This window comes from Pochonia chlamydosporia, chromosome 1 (assembly GCF_001653235.2).
Source record: "Pochonia chlamydosporia 170 chromosome 1, whole genome shotgun sequence".
Classification (NCBI taxonomy): Eukaryota; Fungi; Ascomycota; class Sordariomycetes; order Hypocreales; family Clavicipitaceae; genus Pochonia; species Pochonia chlamydosporia.
In genome coordinates this window covers 3,516,678-3,531,766 of record NC_035790.1, presented here as the reverse complement: position 1 = coordinate 3,531,766, position 15,089 = coordinate 3,516,678, and the positions used below count along the sequence as shown (strand labels likewise).

The following is a 15,089-nucleotide window of genomic DNA, read 5'->3' as shown; positions in this document are numbered from 1 at the left end:
GCTTGCGATAAAACAGCACTTCAACTCATTTATCCTCATTCTTGTGCATCATGTCTAATAGTTTATCCTCATCATCGACTTCCTCGCCAATCGCAACCGACGGCCCAGGTCGACGAAAAAACATGCCCTCAAACTCCTGGGGATAATAGCCAGCATACTCCCAGTCAATAATAGCATTGACCTTGAACGTCACAGGATCGACAATGACATTATGCGCCGATAAATCGTTATGACAGAACACAAGGTCCTTTGACTCCCTCACTTTCATCTTCCACTCCGGACGAGGGGAGCGTCTCATAATTCGATACGGCGGAACGACCTAACACATATCAGTATTGAAAAGTAACTCAGAGATCAAGACGTACAAGTCCAGACGGTCCACCCCAAGTATCAGACGTCAAGTTCCTCAAAATCTGGAGATGACCCTCCAATTCCGCCTCAACAGTCTTGCGCTGCTCCTCTTCCAAACTAGCCAAATCCACGCCCTCAATATACTCCATCACCAAATAAACCGCCTCGTCATCCTCAAAGCAGCAGTGCAATTTTGGAACATGAATATCCGTTTTGTCCGCGATAAAGCGCAGCGTAGCAGCTTCGTTCAAGATGCGCTCACGGCTGAAGCGAGGGATAACTAATGTGCCATTGAAGGGACTGTGCTGCCATTCGGAGGGTCGGAGGCTACGCCTGATGAAGGTGTTGTCGACGTGGTAGTATTTACGTTCGGCGGTGATGGCGAAGCAGTCCTTTTCGCGGCGGGCATTGAGCATGTGGTTTGTGACGGGGGGCATGGCTTTGTGCGAGAAATGAAGAGTGTTTGAGTCTTGGGCTAAAATTCACGCCGTGAATACTCCCACCATTTTTCAACTTTTTGATGGCAAGTGGTGATAGACTCGGAGTGTTGAGGCCTCGAATTTGAAGGTGGTGTTATTCACCACTGCGACAAGGATGCCCCTGCACGCCGACACTTATATGCCCATCTTCTTCAAAGTCACTTTACATAATTGATAATATATTATTTCATTTTCTGGTGGCTTGGCCATTTTTGGAGGATATGTACAGTCTATGGCCAAACGTATTTGCCCAAATCCAAATGTTCATCAACACATCTCAATATACCCTGGCACACTTTGCTATATGCGGTATCTCTTATCTGGGCGAAAAGTTGAGAGGCTGTTTGTCTATTATGGGCACGTCTGGTACGTCAAAACTCTTGCCAGTGTGAATGCCATCAATTGAATGCTTTGATGCAGGCATGTTGCATCAGCTATTTGAGTCTAGCCAGCCATAACTCGTAACTCGTAACAACACCAGACTTGACCAATAATTACCAGCTTGATGGCTATATGTACTGCCGCCCCGCAAGACCATGAATGAATCTGAGCTGAGTTGACCCATGTCAACATTTGCAGTCTCTCTCTTATCTTCTGCGCCAGACACATGAAGCAATTAACTTGAGTGCATGAACATGCCGACACCTCAATAATCCATCTTTGGACGAAAAGGTTACTCTCCCTCAACTTTCGCCTCCCTGTCTATCTAGTGAGTCCGACCATGGCGTTTGATCAGGATGTCCCAGCATCCGAAATGTCCTCCCTCTGCTCCGCATGCCATGGACTCCTACTAGACGACGAAACAATCTTTCAAAGCGGAGTTGTCGAAAAAATATGGGAAGACAATACCGCCCTGCTGTTTCGGTGCCTCGATTTGGGTTTGAAAGACGGGTATATCTCCTCAACTTTTCGGCCCAGCGCAGTGTCTCGTATATCCCATGAGAAGGAGCAGTTCTTTAAGCATATACCCCTGAAGTATTCGAGGGTAGACACGTTTCCAGATTTTCCGGAATTGACGAAATCATCGGACGATGGTTGCGCATTTTGCCGTCTGCTGCTTGAGCAGATCAAGCTAACGTTGGGGACTGTAACTATAAATCCACGCTCCTCCAATGCCGTGTTGAGGGATAATGAGAATCCGTTACGTCAATATTGCCAAACGGAGGATACATTAAGCGTCACCACACTTGACAATGAGCATACTCCAAAAGGCACTTCTTCAGCAACAAGCTCGTTAGGGGACTCACACGCCGGGTTGTGGGCAGACTTTGCCGAGAATGAAGCAGTTCAAATCAGTTTTGTCTACTTCTTAAAGCAGTATCAAAGTGAAGATAGTCCATGGGCTACGAACGTGACGCACACACCATGGGACACGGTCGGCCTTGCGAGACTGTCGGCCAAGGTTTCCAAACAGGGTCAACATAACATGCTCTATAAGTCGGGCTGTCTTGACGGGGAAGGCCCTTTGGAGTTAGACGAAGACCCATTTGACTTCTCAGAAACGCATATCAACTTCTCCGTCAAGATTGATAACGAATGTAAGCTACCTTGAATTATACTCGGGGCATGCCACTAACACCTACTAGTCACCAAGGTGGGCAAATACTTGCAAATTTACGAGTTTCCCATTGAATCCTTTGCGTTCAGCGCCACAAATAGAGTCAGGGTCCAAACCTGGCTTCGTCAATGTCAACGATCTGACGATGATGTCTGCGGCTCAAACGCTCCAAGCCGCCATCATAGCAAGCACTCCGCACCCACGAGACTTCTAAACGTCGGTGAGCCGGGAAACTTCGACGGTATTTTTTTACAAGTTCCCGCGGAAGGCCTGGATATCAACGACGACTCCTTCGAGTACATAGCTCTGTCTTACCGCTGGGGCGGAAAGTTACCATTAACTACGACGTCAGAGAATCTAGCTCAATGGAAGGTAAACATTCCTTTCGAGAGGCTCCCTCCTCTGTTCCAAGATGCCGTTCGTGTTACGTGGCTCCTTGGCAAGAAATACCTCTGGATAGACGCCCTTTGCATCATCCAAGGAGACACCGACGACTGGTGTCGTGAATCGGCCAAGATGTCAAACCTATTCACCGATGCGTTCTGCACCATCGCTGCAACCGCATCAAATTCTCCGGAAGAGCCTTTCCTACAGTACAGAACAGTCTCGGCGTCTTCTTCACGTGTAAAGCTTCCATTTCAATCAACTCGGAATCCAGATGTCCAAGGCACATATATCATAGAGCCGCAGCCCAGTCCCCAGAACCACGTTCTACAAGAAATTGAGTCATCCCCCTGGGCAGATCGAGGATGGACCTTTCAGGAGCAGCAGCTCTCGAGGAGACTCCTCGTGTTTGGAAAGGAGAGAATGCATTTCCACTGCGAGTCGTACAGCTTACGTGAAGATTGTCTAGTCTCCTTCCGCCGCCAACTTCCTCAGACGCTTGTTTTTCGTCCACCTCAGGGCGACGAATGTATGAGACCTCGACACCAATACCAGCAATGGTACTGCGCTGTTGAGGAGTACAGTCGGCGGAAGCTGACGTACTTTCATGACCGGTTGCCTTCCGTGCAGGGAATTGCTCAGGCTATGTATCGGGGTCTCCAGCTCCGCAATATAGAGGATACGTATGTAGCTGGTCTTTGGCGCAATGATTTACTCGTTGGTCTGGCCTGGAAAGCTGTACCAGGGCAGGCGAGCGAAGAGCAAGGGGGTTCGCAGAGATACGTCGCTCCAACTTGGTCTTGGGCGTCGTACAACGGGCCGGTGGTTTTTGACAGAGCTTGTTTCGAAGAATACCGTTTCTGTGAGGTTGAGGGCTGCAGTATAATTCGTGACCCTGGTGCAGATGCTTTTGGTCTCGTGTCGGGTGCTTCTCTGGCGCTGAAGGGCCTCGTGTACCGTTGCGAGTCTCCTTCTCAGTTGGACATATCGACCATGTGTAAGGGAACAGGTGAAAGTCGGGGGGACACTACTTTCAGAAGTGTACTTCGATTTAACCCTGGTGTTAACTTGGACGGGGAAAAGCGGTACTCTGGTACCTTGAGCCTCCAGGATAAAAGGTTCTGTTTGCTGGCATTGTTTAGTGACTTGTCGTTCGACAGGAAGACTATGTACTATGGTCTGGTTCTTCAGGTGGCTTCGGTTGAGGGTGAAGACGTGTGGGTGCGGGTAGGTGTGTTTGTGAGCGATGGGATTGATACTAGAAAATGCGATAATCCGGGTATGTATCTCGAGAGTCAGGGCTGGACATCAGAGACGTTGATCCTTGTGTGAGTGACTGGTTTCTATGGGGTGCGGGCTGTATGATGTAGGTTTATGTCACCTTTTTGGAAGTTCGGCTTACGACGAGAATTTAGATGAATATAACTTCCCTTTACACGGTGAGGTGCTTACACTTGTTGGGCAGACTCGAAGGATTATCCCACTAACCAGAGCTAGTTAAGAAGACGATCGCTGACACTCTTATTACCGGCGCAATGCAACCTTTTGTACTCGGATTCCACTCAAAGCTGCTGGTGATGCTGACCAACAAAACTACATATATGCAGCCAACCCCTCACTGTATACTCTGAGCCCTCTCATCTTTCTTCCATCTCTACCTTTAATCTTTATCTATCTTCACCATAATGCCCACAAACACAGCCACAGAAGACACAGAAGGCGCGCAGTATCTGAAGCAGCCCCAATTCCACAAAAGGTTCACGCTTCCCGCAACAGCAGACCATGACGCCCTGGAAGTAGGATACTCAGACCTTGGCTGCCAGCCAACGGCGGAAACTGCGCCACCTGTCGTACTCTTCATGCCGGGCATGTTTGCGTCTCGTTTCTACGGCGCCTTGATGGGCGTCGTGGGCGAAAGAATGGGCGTCCGCGTCTTGACTGTCGATCGGCGAGTCCTGCCCTCTAATGTCTTGAGCCTGTGCTGCGGATTTCTAACGACAACAGGTCACGGAATTTAGACCCGGAATAGGCTACTCAACTGATGTGAAGCTTACGAAGAGAGTCAGTATCTGGGTCGAGCTCGTACCACAGCTGCTGGCACACCTTGGCATCCAGCATGTCTCGTTGATTTCGTACAGCGCGGGAGTTATATACCTACTTAACACACTATATAGTTACCGAGACGTTCTTTCGCCGACTAGGCCGTATGCCGCTATACTAGGTACGTAATCACCGCTCCATAAACAGGGAAGCCTGTATTGACAGGTTTCAGCACCCTGGGTAGACGTCAAACACTCGGGGGTCAAGATGTTGCAAGCCGCACAGCTAGTACCCAACATTGCTTTTGGTTCTTTGAACAGCCTCATCAAGGCCATGGCTACAATCGTGCCAGCCGTCGGCTCCAGCGTTGGGTTTGTCGGGAAATGGCTGTCGGAGAGCACACCAGCATCAGAGTCACGATCCGAAATGTCACAGAACCGCCTCCATTGGCAGAAGACATACGGCGTCTCCAACGACTTTCTCGACACGATCCTGGATGCGTCGCTGGAGGCCATGTACGCCGAGAACACGGCCGGTTCGAACAGCGAGGTGAGGCAGTGTCTCAAGAAGGAAGGGGACGGCACCTGGGGGGTGTGCGAAGATTTTGAAGTCTTTGTGCGTGAGTTGGCGGCACGGGAAAGAAGTCGTGGGCTGGGGCCGAAGATAAGGGTGAAGATGCTTTTTGCAGATGACGACCCTATGATTGGGGCGGTGGGCAGGCGGTACATGGAGTCGTGTTGGGATTGTGAGGGCAAGTTTGGGGATGTCCTGGAGTTTACTTCGGCGGGTGTTGAGGGTGCTGATCATAATAGTATTGTGACGTTGGTGGCAGTGTTGGAGGAGATACTTGGAGATGTGGTGAGTGGCGATGATGCGGCAACGAGTTAACTGCCTTGCTGAAGAGAAGAGGGATAACATGTTGATAACTTTTGGATGTGTGAGGGAGGTGTAAGACCATGACGAAACAGACGAGTCTACTGATTGTATGTTGAGCACGCAAAACATGGTACGATGGCTACATCCACGGACATATACATGTTGGCCAATTTGGATTGCTTGAACAGCAAGTGGTGGTATGGTGTGATGGAAATACGCAGACCAGATCGTTCGACACTTGGACTTTTGCAGAGACGACATATAAACTTGCGGCATCAAGTCAGGGGGAAGCATGTCCAATCTTCCTTGAAAGCCAGTTCGTGATAGACTCAGGAAATTGAAGCCTCAAAATATCGACGAGACAAGATTCTACAACGTAGAGTCAAGCATATATCGAATCTATCCGGCTTCACCGACAACATATTCCCAAAGATGCCCAATTGTCTCATTTGCCGTTACCATGGCTAGTTCGACAAGATTATGTATTAGGTGGTCGTTTGATGGCTGGTGTGCTGCACGAGGATGAGGACGGGTTGTCGATGCGAGGCCAAGGCATCTCTCGCATATTGGCAGGTGTGCTTTACCAATGTCTGATTTTAACTTGCTGACAAAACTGCAATCTCTTTGAGGCCTGGCTACTCATTTTTCTGCCTTTCAAAGTATTTGGTCGAATTCTCGTTGCCTCACATTACGGCTGGCTGTGTGAGCATGTGAATGATGCCAGGGACTCGAGAGACGCAACCTCAAAGGCAAAACGCCCTGCCACTAGCCCACGGTCGTTTACCATGATGATTAGATTGTACTGGTGCAGTTTCCCTATTTTCAATACTTTGTTGGTTTTGAAGTTGAAGGTTATCGGATTCTGACCGTGTCTGCATGTGGGTGGTTGCAAGACGCGTCTGGTCTCCCACTCCAACCGTTGCAACGACCACAACTCGCGTGCTTTGTTTGGTTTAGTGGGGCAACAGCTTGTCTGCACCGGACTTGACTCTTCAACACCAGTTGACCCTTTGCGCCAACTCCAACAACGGCCCATCTGCAAGCTATAAACCATGGCAATGCCCTTTTAATGGTTTCGATATCAAGTCTCTCCCCAACGCAGCGTGTTTCTCCGCCACGCTAACACTTCACCGCCGATGCCGCCATGTCCCGTCTGTCAATAGCAACCAAGTCACGCCTCCCATCCTCTCTTCGCGTCGAATCCTCCAACACAGCCGTCATCAAAACCATCAGTCGGCTCTCCCGCGAAGCCCTGATCTTGCTGGCCCTCGATTGGCTCGACGGGCAATCATTGGCCTACACCGCGCCCTATCTGTCTCCCCCGAGAGCCGACGATGACGACACACCCGACGACTCAGCGGATCTCTATCCGCCATGCAAGTCGGTCGAGGAACTGCACGATCTCTACTCGGACCTGCAACAACAAAAAGGCTCTAAGCGCGACGTGGTCAGCCGCATACTAGAGGGTGACTGGCGCCATGGGTTGACGCTGTATCAGCTCGCCATGATCGACTTTGCCTACCTGGACGAGCATCCGACCTCTCAGAAATGGACCGCCTACAAGATCCAACCCTTACACCTACCTACGAAAGGAGCCGATGATGAAGTTCTCAAGGTGGACGAGAAGAGTCTCAACTTGCCGAGATTTCATCCCTCTACGTTTCTGCAGAGTCTACAGGAACAGGTCCTCCCCGATATTAAAGCACACTACCACTTCTCGAGACCGAAGAAGTTTCCCTTATTACTCCTGCGCATTTTTGTAATTGAGTCACCGTATAACACCGACCTAGCCCTTTCCGGCCCAACGGGAAATGGAAACACCACCAACTTCAGTTCCTCGCGCACCATATACTTGGCTTTCCCGGACGGTTCGCCAGCATTGTACATAACCAGAGCCCAAGCAACCGGTCCCATTAGCCACGGAGAATCAAAAAGCTTACACGGCCTCATAGCAAACGGTGTCCCACAGGCGCTGTCCCGGCCTCGGGAGCGATATACACTCAAACCAACAAGTCTGGTGAGCAGGAATCTGGAAGCTCTCCTAGACAAGAGAGGACCAGGAAGGAGTAACGCCGCAGGAGGTGGATGGAGTATTTATGCAAACGAAAAGGACAAGAAGTCGCCTCTGGACACAGTTCTCCCAACCCCACCGCTGTCCAGGGAATCGTCATCCAACGCAGAGACGGCTCAAAAGCGCTCAAGACCCCTATCACAACATGAACGGGCAGCGAAAAGGGCCAAGACCGTGGCCAAAGCACGGTTTGGCAACTCGGGCATTGTGTCTGACGGCAAGGGTATTGAGCGCTTCGAAATCATCATGCAGGACCCGTATCCCACTATAGACGGGCTGTTTGTCCAAGACTCGGAAGATGAAGATGACAGGATGAATCGGCAGACGGAGAGACGGAAAAGCAAAATCGACACGGCGCTACGGCAAGCCTTGGGCGATAATGAAGAAGATATTGAGGACGATACAGACCCTACGCGATGGACGCCCATAATACGAATAAACTTTCAGGGGCCACATGTTTTCGCGGGAATACGACAACTAGTCGAGGCGGGAATAGTAGATGGAGAGCGTATGCCAGGCTGGATGACGGGTGAAGACGGAGTCACGACTGGCGTTGTAAAAAACGGCTTGATACGGGGTCACAAGGGGTCTGGGTTATGATGCAATGGGCGGAGTTGTTGATATATTTCTGGGTATAGTGGTGTATTTAAGTCTTCTTCTATCGTTGATACCCCCCCATGCGCATGCCATCACGGCACCATGTATATACGTCAAACTTCTAAATCGTCTCTTCTAGTCCAAACACGTGAATGGTATTCCTCCAAGCCGCTTCGCAGACCTCTTCGACACTCACGCCCTTGACCGCAGCGATGACCTGAGCAACGCGCTCTATTGTGCACGGCTCATTTCTGCCCTTGACCATGGCCCCTTCTTCCCACTTTTCCTTCTTGACCACTTTAAATCTATCCGGTACTTCAGGTTCCTTCTTTTGATTCTTTTGCTTCTTGGGCTGTGTCTGCTTTTGTGCCGGCGCAGCATCCGGCGTCGCTCCATTCTGAATAGGTGTCTGTGCCTCTTCCTTCTTCTGTATCAAGTACTTGTACCCCTCGTGGCTGGGGCGGACTTCACACCACGGCCCGTCCGTCTCAATCATCAGTCTGTCCAGGCGAACCGCCTTGACAACCTCACAATTCTCCGACGTCTTGAAACTACACCCATTGATGCCAATGTACAGTCCCAGGTCCATCAGCTCATTCATCTCCTCCATCGTCCCCGTGAAGCTATGCACCACGCCCCCCCTCTCCAGCTTCTCCAACTTATCCCCAAACGCACCCTTCAAAAGGGCTACAAAGTCACCGTGTGCGGCTCTCGAGTGCAGAAACAGCGGTAACTGCGGCTGCAGCGAAGCCGCAACCTTGAGCTGCGCCTCAAACGAATGCCGTTGAATAACACGATTGCAGTAGTTCAAACGGTCGTAGTCGAGGCCGAATTCCCCCATCGCCACCATGTACGGATGACTAGCGGATCTCGCCTCCGCCACAAGAGTAGTAAATCTTGAGATGGCGTCTGCTGATCGTGCTGGATCAGGGAGATGCTGTTCCGACATGGGTGCGTAGGGGTCCTTTTCACACGGGGTAGAGTGTTCGGATTGCTTCTTCTTGAGGTCTGCGGCGCCGAATATAGCGCTGCTGCATGGGTGGATGCCGACTGTTGCGTAGCATGTTCCCGCTAGGGGGTGTTAGATGGGTTGTGAAGACGGAGGGGGGTACGCACGGTATTCTTCTGCTAGTTTTAGGGCGTCGTGGGAGCTTTTGAAGTCTGAGCCTGTGATGATGAGTTTCGTGCATCCTACTTGGTTGGCGCGGTGGATGACGCCTGCGAGGTCGTCGGGGTGTTTTTGGTGGCCGTGGTATCTGCCTCTGAAGATGGGGTCGGATAGATTGGTGCCAATCTTGTTGGAGGTTAGTATACGGTGTATTTGGGGGTGTGAGATGGTGGGTGTTTTATGTAGGTTGTGGTGACTTACATCGACGTATCTGGGCTTGTAGGTGCCGTTGGGGATCGTCCCCGAAACTTGAGCAGCCATTGTGGCAAAACGTATGAAATGACGTGATTGTCTGTTAGGAAAGGGAACTATATTTTGAAGTCGTCTCAAAATCATTGAGAAGGGGTTTTAAGCCCTATTCGGTAGCCTCGTCTGTGGTTGAGTCACAGTGAAGAGTCACGACAATTTCTTGATACACAATGCTCATTGGGTCTTCAAAAGTCGATGAGAGACTCAGTCGGCCACTTCTCACTCTGGCCAAGGCGTGCCTGGCAGCTAACTAGACTCGTTCGGAGCATGGTGGGGGCCCTGAAAAGCTGCAGTCACCTGACTTGGCGGGATTTTGGAGGCCAAAAAATGCCCATTAATAATAGGCAATTCACGTGACTCCGCGCCAACGAGAGCCCGTAAAGAGGCTACATGGGCAGGGGTGCGCGCTCATGCACAGTGCCCCGCGAAAGTGGATTCGTGAACAAACAAAACCATCAAATTTCAAACGTTCTGGTCCGAGCCGAAAGCACCGCAGCTCCGAAATTTGCAACTGGAACTCGGATCAACATCTCGTCAATAATTACTGCGTCCATCTTTTGATCCATCGACGGCGTAACTAGGGAAACGAGGGGGCTCATTCACGCCGTGATTGGCACAGAAATCGCCCTTGTTTCGGGCGACTTGGCTGAAGCTGACATTGAAGGCAGCCGTCAGGTCCAGTGCGTGCAGAGCAGTGCGAAACAGTGGGGCTCGGTTTAATGGGCTCCATGTCCAGGTTCACGGCCGTTGTTGTCGCGCTAGCTGCGTAACGCGTGCTCTGCAAAAACACGCGCCGCACTTAAGAAGGCTTTCCACGTCCTTCTGCTCACTTTACGCATCTCTTTCTCTCGACTTTTCTCTACACAAACCAACCTGTGGGTAGTCGACGACATTTTCTTGTTCCAAATCTTCTCTGCTCTTGTGGATTGTGGCAGCTGCTTGTGCTCTGGTAGACACGTGCAGTTAACTTTGCTTTTATACCCCTTTGCATTCACATTGTTGCCCGCCACCCTTGGGGCCTCGTCAACATGTTCGTCAGAAAGCGCGGTACGTATTATTCTTCCTTTGCGTTGCCAATTGATACCTCCCAAAGAATCACTGGGCTAATTTGTTTGCAGATGGTCGCCAAGAGCGCGTCCAATTCGACAAGATCACTGCTCGTGTCTCCAGGTTGTGTTATGGCCTGGATACCGAGCATGTTGATCCTGTTGCCATCACCCAGAAGGTTATCTCTGGTGTCTATGGTGGTGTGACCACTGTCCAACTAGACGATCTTGTAAGCAACCAGACTTCAACTCTACCTGACGAAAGACTTTGCACTAACGCACATTGCAGGCCGCTGAAACCGCTGCGTACATGACCGTCACCCACCCCGACTACGCCATCTTGGCAGCTCGTATCGCCGTTTCCAACTTGCACAAGCAGACCAAGAAGCAATGGTCTTCTGTTGTCAGCGATCTGTACCACTACGTCAACCCCAAGAACGATCGTGCCTCGCCCATGATCTCCAAAGACACATACGAGTGTGTAATGAAACACAAAGAGGAGCTCGACTCTGCCATTGTCTACGACAGAGACTTCAACTATCAGTACTTTGGCTTCAAGACCTTGGAGCGGTCATATCTCCTCAAGCTCAATGGCAAGATTGTCGAGCGACCCCAGCACATGATTATGCGTGTTGCTGTTGGTATCTGGGGAGACAACATTGAGCGTGTCATCGAAACCTACAATCTCATGTCCAGCAAATTCTTCACCCACGCCTCTCCCACACTCTTCAATGCTGGTACTCCCCAGGCTCAGCTCTCTTCTTGTTTCCTGGTCGACATGAAGGACGACAGCATTGAGGGCATCTACGACACTCTCAAGACCTGTGCCATGATCTCCAAGATGGCTGGTGGTATTGGTCTCAACGTCCACCGCATCCGTGCCACTGGTTCCTATATTGCTGGTACCAACGGTACCTCGAACGGTGTCATCCCCATGCTGCGTGTCTTCAACAACACCGCCAGATATGTTGACCAGGGTGGCAACAAGCGTCCTGGTGCTTTTGCGATCTACCTGGAGCCCTGGCACGCCGATGTCTTTGAGTTCCTTGATTTGAGAAAGAACCACGGCAAGGAGGAAGTCCGTGCTCGTGATCTTTTCCTTGCCCTCTGGATCCCTGATCTGTTCATGAAGCGTGTCGAGAAGAACGGTGACTGGACCCTCATGTGCCCCAATGAATGCCCTGGCCTTGCCGACTGCTACGGCGAGGAATTCGAGGCTTTGTACGAAAAGTATGAACGTGAGGGTAAGGGCCGCAAGACTATCCGCGCCCAGAAGCTCTGGTACTCTATCCTCGAAGCTCAAACTGAGACTGGCAACCCTTTCATGCTATACAAGGATGCCTGCAACAGGAAGAGCAACCAGAAGAACCTGGGTACCATCCGCAGCTCAAACCTTTGCACTGAGATTATCGAGTACTCTGCTCCTGATGAGGTCGCTGTGTGCAACCTGGCATCTCTTGCTCTGCCAGCTTTTGTTGACTACAATGAGGGTCGATATGACTTTAAGAAACTTCACGAAGTCACTCAAGTTGTCGTTCGCAATCTCAACAAGATTATTGATGTCAACCACTACCCTGTCGTGGAAGCTCGCAACAGCAACATGCGCCATCGACCTATTGGTGTAGGTGTCCAGGGTCTTGCCGATGCTTTCCTTGCTCTTCGTATGCCCTTCGAGTCTCCTGAGGCTCGTGAGTTGAACAAGCAGATCTTCGAGACCGTCTATCACGCAGCTTTGACTGCCTCAGTCCAGCTGGCCAAGGAGCAAGGTCCTTACTCTACCTTCAAGGGATCTCCTGCCTCTGAGGGCATTCTTCAGTTCGATATGTGGAACGTCAAGCCCAGCGACCTTTGGGAGTGGGACAGCCTCAAGGAGCAGGTCAAGGAGCACGGTATCCGCAACTCGTTGCTCTTGGCCCCTATGCCCACTGCCAGCACATCTCAGATCCTGGGTAACAACGAGTGCTTCGAGCCTTACACTTCCAACATTTACCAGCGACGTGTCTTGGCCGGTGAGTTCCAGGTCGTCAACCCCTGGTTGTTGAAGGACCTCGTCGACATGGGTCTTTGGTCTGATGCCATGAAGAACCGAATCATTGCTGAGAATGGTTCCATTCAAAACATCCCCAACATCCCCGCCGACATCAAGGCTCTCTATAAGACTGTCTGGGAGATTTCTCAACGCCAGGTTGTCCAGATGGCTGCCGACCGCGGCGCCTTCATTGACCAGTCTCAGTCTCTCAACATTCACATGAAGGACCCTTCCATGGGCAAGATTACCAGCATGCACTTTGCCGGCTGGAAGCTGGGTCTCAAGACTGGCATGTACTACCTGCGTACGCAGGCTGCTGCCGCTCCTATCCAGTTTACCGTTGACCAGGAGGCCCTCAAGATTGCCGATGCCAACGTTGGCAAGGAGAGACTTCCCAAGAAGCGAACTGCTCCTGCAGGCACTAGCTTCATGACTTCCGTGACCGCTGTTCCTCGTTCCGCCCACCTCAAGGCCGAGGAGGGAAACAAGTCTGTCAGCTCCAACGGCATCCCTACTCCTAGCACCACTCCCCCACCAGCGGCTGCCTCTCGGCCCATTGCTTCACCCAGCAAGCCTGCCATCATGAAGGCGGATGTCGATGATGGCGACAGCCCCAAGGTCCTGCCCACAGAGCCTGCAGACGGCGTCCAAGACGAGGAGCTGACTGAACCCGGTACGAAGCGTGCTGGTCAGTCTGAAGATGGTGACGACAGCGGCGATCGTGAGCGGGATATCTACTCTGAGGCTGTTCTGGCTTGTAAGTGTCTAGTCAAAAGACAGTCGAACCGTATAACAACTTTGCTAACTGTATGATAACAGGCAGCATTGAGAACCCCGAAGCCTGCGTCATGTGCAGTGGTTAAATTGATGATTAAAGAAACATGTGTTCCCTCAAGGGATGAGTGTATTACGAATTGTTGACGAGTTGGGAATAACGGGACGGATAGGCTGATATCGGATAATACTTGTTTTGTTGTTTTTCCTGGGCATCACGTCGATTGGTTTATAAAGGAGTGCAAGCGTGCTCTTTACTTTTTGCACACAGTCACGGGGAAAGATATTATGTATAGTTGAAAGTCATGGGTTCTCGTTAGGGTCTGCATTTGATTTTATTTTAACTTGATCATTGTTTGTATCATTTTTAGAGAGACGGCTCGAGGCGCGTTTCTAGATATATCAGTGTTGCGCCAATAATGAATTTTACGAAAATGATGTTGTCGAGAATGGTTATGCTGTGTTACCGCGAGGACATGCGTATCATGTTTACACGTAGAATCGTGTCGTGCAGTGAGCTGATCTGCTAGCTGGTCTGTATTACATCACACCAAGACAAACGCGAGACAAACGTCATGGGATAAAAGTACATGTACCAGGGAGGAAGGAGGTGAGACACGGCGAGCGGAGTAACAGCAAATAAATTGGATACGAGACATGTCCTCCGTACACAAACAGTGTGTACGACCTGACGTTGCGAGGGCTCGCTTACTTGTCATACGTGGTGTGGTAATGGGGGTTTCTGCAGTCTTCGATGGAATAGATGAGCTTGCAATTCAGATGGCTTCATGAAGCTGTCGCGGCAAAAAGCTTCCGAATGGAGATACCCGATATCGTTTGAAAGGCGGTGGGCTTGCATGGTGGCTGGGATGAAGACGATGACGTCGTCGATGTGGCCGTGTTATTAGTGCCTACGGCGTTGCCTGGGTTTTGGCAGGTGAGGCTGGTTGGAAGCTAGATTGACTGCCTGTTTGGCCTGCTAGAGTCGGGAATATTCTTGCTCAAGTTCGAGTTGAGATTGAGGCTTGGGTCGGGTCATGCATGTGCTGCACGACGGGATGGCATTGGGCGGCTGGCGGGCCGCTGGATGCACGGGTGCATGAGGTTGGTTTGGTACTTTGGTCGTTGGTACCGGTTTGAGGCTGGTGATGCTGGTGAAATCGTGTCGATGCTACGTGGCTGTCAATTCACGGCGTTTGTGCTGTGTTGTCGAGTGACATGGAGGTGTTTGCAGGCGTTGCGTGGTGGTGCCGAGAAATTGGTTGCGGCCGCCGGTTTGCCTTGATACACGCACAGGAAACAGGGCATGGATAGGAAGCGACATGGAGCTTCTCGGTGTTGTTGCCGAATAGTGGTTGCTGTCCAGGATAAAGGCGAGGATATGGATGCGGCAGGCACCGTTGATATGTCGACATGAACCTTGAAGTCTTGACGATTCTGGAATACAAGCCCACGACGCAGGTGGTA

At 50.9% G+C, this 15,089-nt stretch overlaps 6 protein-coding genes across 6 annotated transcripts; 4 read left to right on the top strand and 2 right to left on the bottom strand.

Moving 5' to 3' along the window:
* Positions 1-25: 25 nt before the first annotated feature.
* On the bottom strand, positions 26-788 carry VFPPC_15253 (transcription factor; the record flags this gene model as incomplete). The annotated part of the gene is made up of 2 exons (XM_018293006.1): positions 26-319; positions 366-788. The coding sequence occupies 2 exons, from the start codon at positions 786-788 to the stop codon at positions 26-28; spliced, it is 717 nt and encodes a 238-aa protein (XP_018149191.1).
* Positions 789-1,551: 763 nt separating this feature from the next.
* On the top strand, positions 1,552-4,104 carry VFPPC_00902 (heterokaryon incompatibility protein (HET) domain-containing protein; the record flags this gene model as incomplete). The annotated part of the gene is made up of 2 exons (XM_018280832.1): positions 1,552-2,368; positions 2,417-4,104. 2 exons carry the CDS (start codon positions 1,552-1,554, stop codon positions 4,102-4,104), a joined length of 2,505 nt encoding a protein of 834 aa, XP_018149190.1.
* A 353-nt stretch (positions 4,105-4,457) lies between these two features.
* On the top strand, positions 4,458-5,700 carry VFPPC_17358 (alpha/beta fold family hydrolase; the record flags this gene model as incomplete). Its single annotated transcript, XM_022429072.1, has 3 exons — positions 4,458-4,724; positions 4,777-4,993; positions 5,045-5,700. 3 exons carry the CDS (start codon positions 4,458-4,460, stop codon positions 5,698-5,700), a joined length of 1,140 nt encoding a protein of 379 aa, XP_022285911.1.
* Positions 5,701-6,832: 1,132 nt separating this feature from the next.
* Positions 6,833-8,359, top strand: VFPPC_12926 (CHL4-like protein; the record flags this gene model as incomplete). Its single annotated transcript, XM_018290703.1, has 1 exon — positions 6,833-8,359. One exon carries the CDS (start codon positions 6,833-6,835, stop codon positions 8,357-8,359), a length of 1,527 nt encoding a protein of 508 aa, XP_018149187.1.
* Positions 8,360-8,477: 118 nt separating this feature from the next.
* Positions 8,478-9,785, bottom strand: VFPPC_00900 (TatD family hydrolase; the record flags this gene model as incomplete). The annotated part of the gene is made up of 3 exons (XM_018280830.1): positions 8,478-9,427; positions 9,473-9,650; positions 9,726-9,785. The coding sequence occupies 3 exons, from the start codon at positions 9,783-9,785 to the stop codon at positions 8,478-8,480; spliced, it is 1,188 nt and encodes a 395-aa protein (XP_018149186.1).
* A 1,016-nt stretch (positions 9,786-10,801) lies between these two features.
* Positions 10,802-13,711, top strand: VFPPC_15251 (ribonucleoside-diphosphate reductase large chain; the record flags this gene model as incomplete). Its single annotated transcript, XM_018293004.1, has 4 exons — positions 10,802-10,820; positions 10,892-11,049; positions 11,109-13,605; positions 13,668-13,711. 4 exons carry the CDS (start codon positions 10,802-10,804, stop codon positions 13,709-13,711), a joined length of 2,718 nt encoding a protein of 905 aa, XP_018149185.1.
* Positions 13,712-15,089: the final 1,378 nt, after the last annotated feature.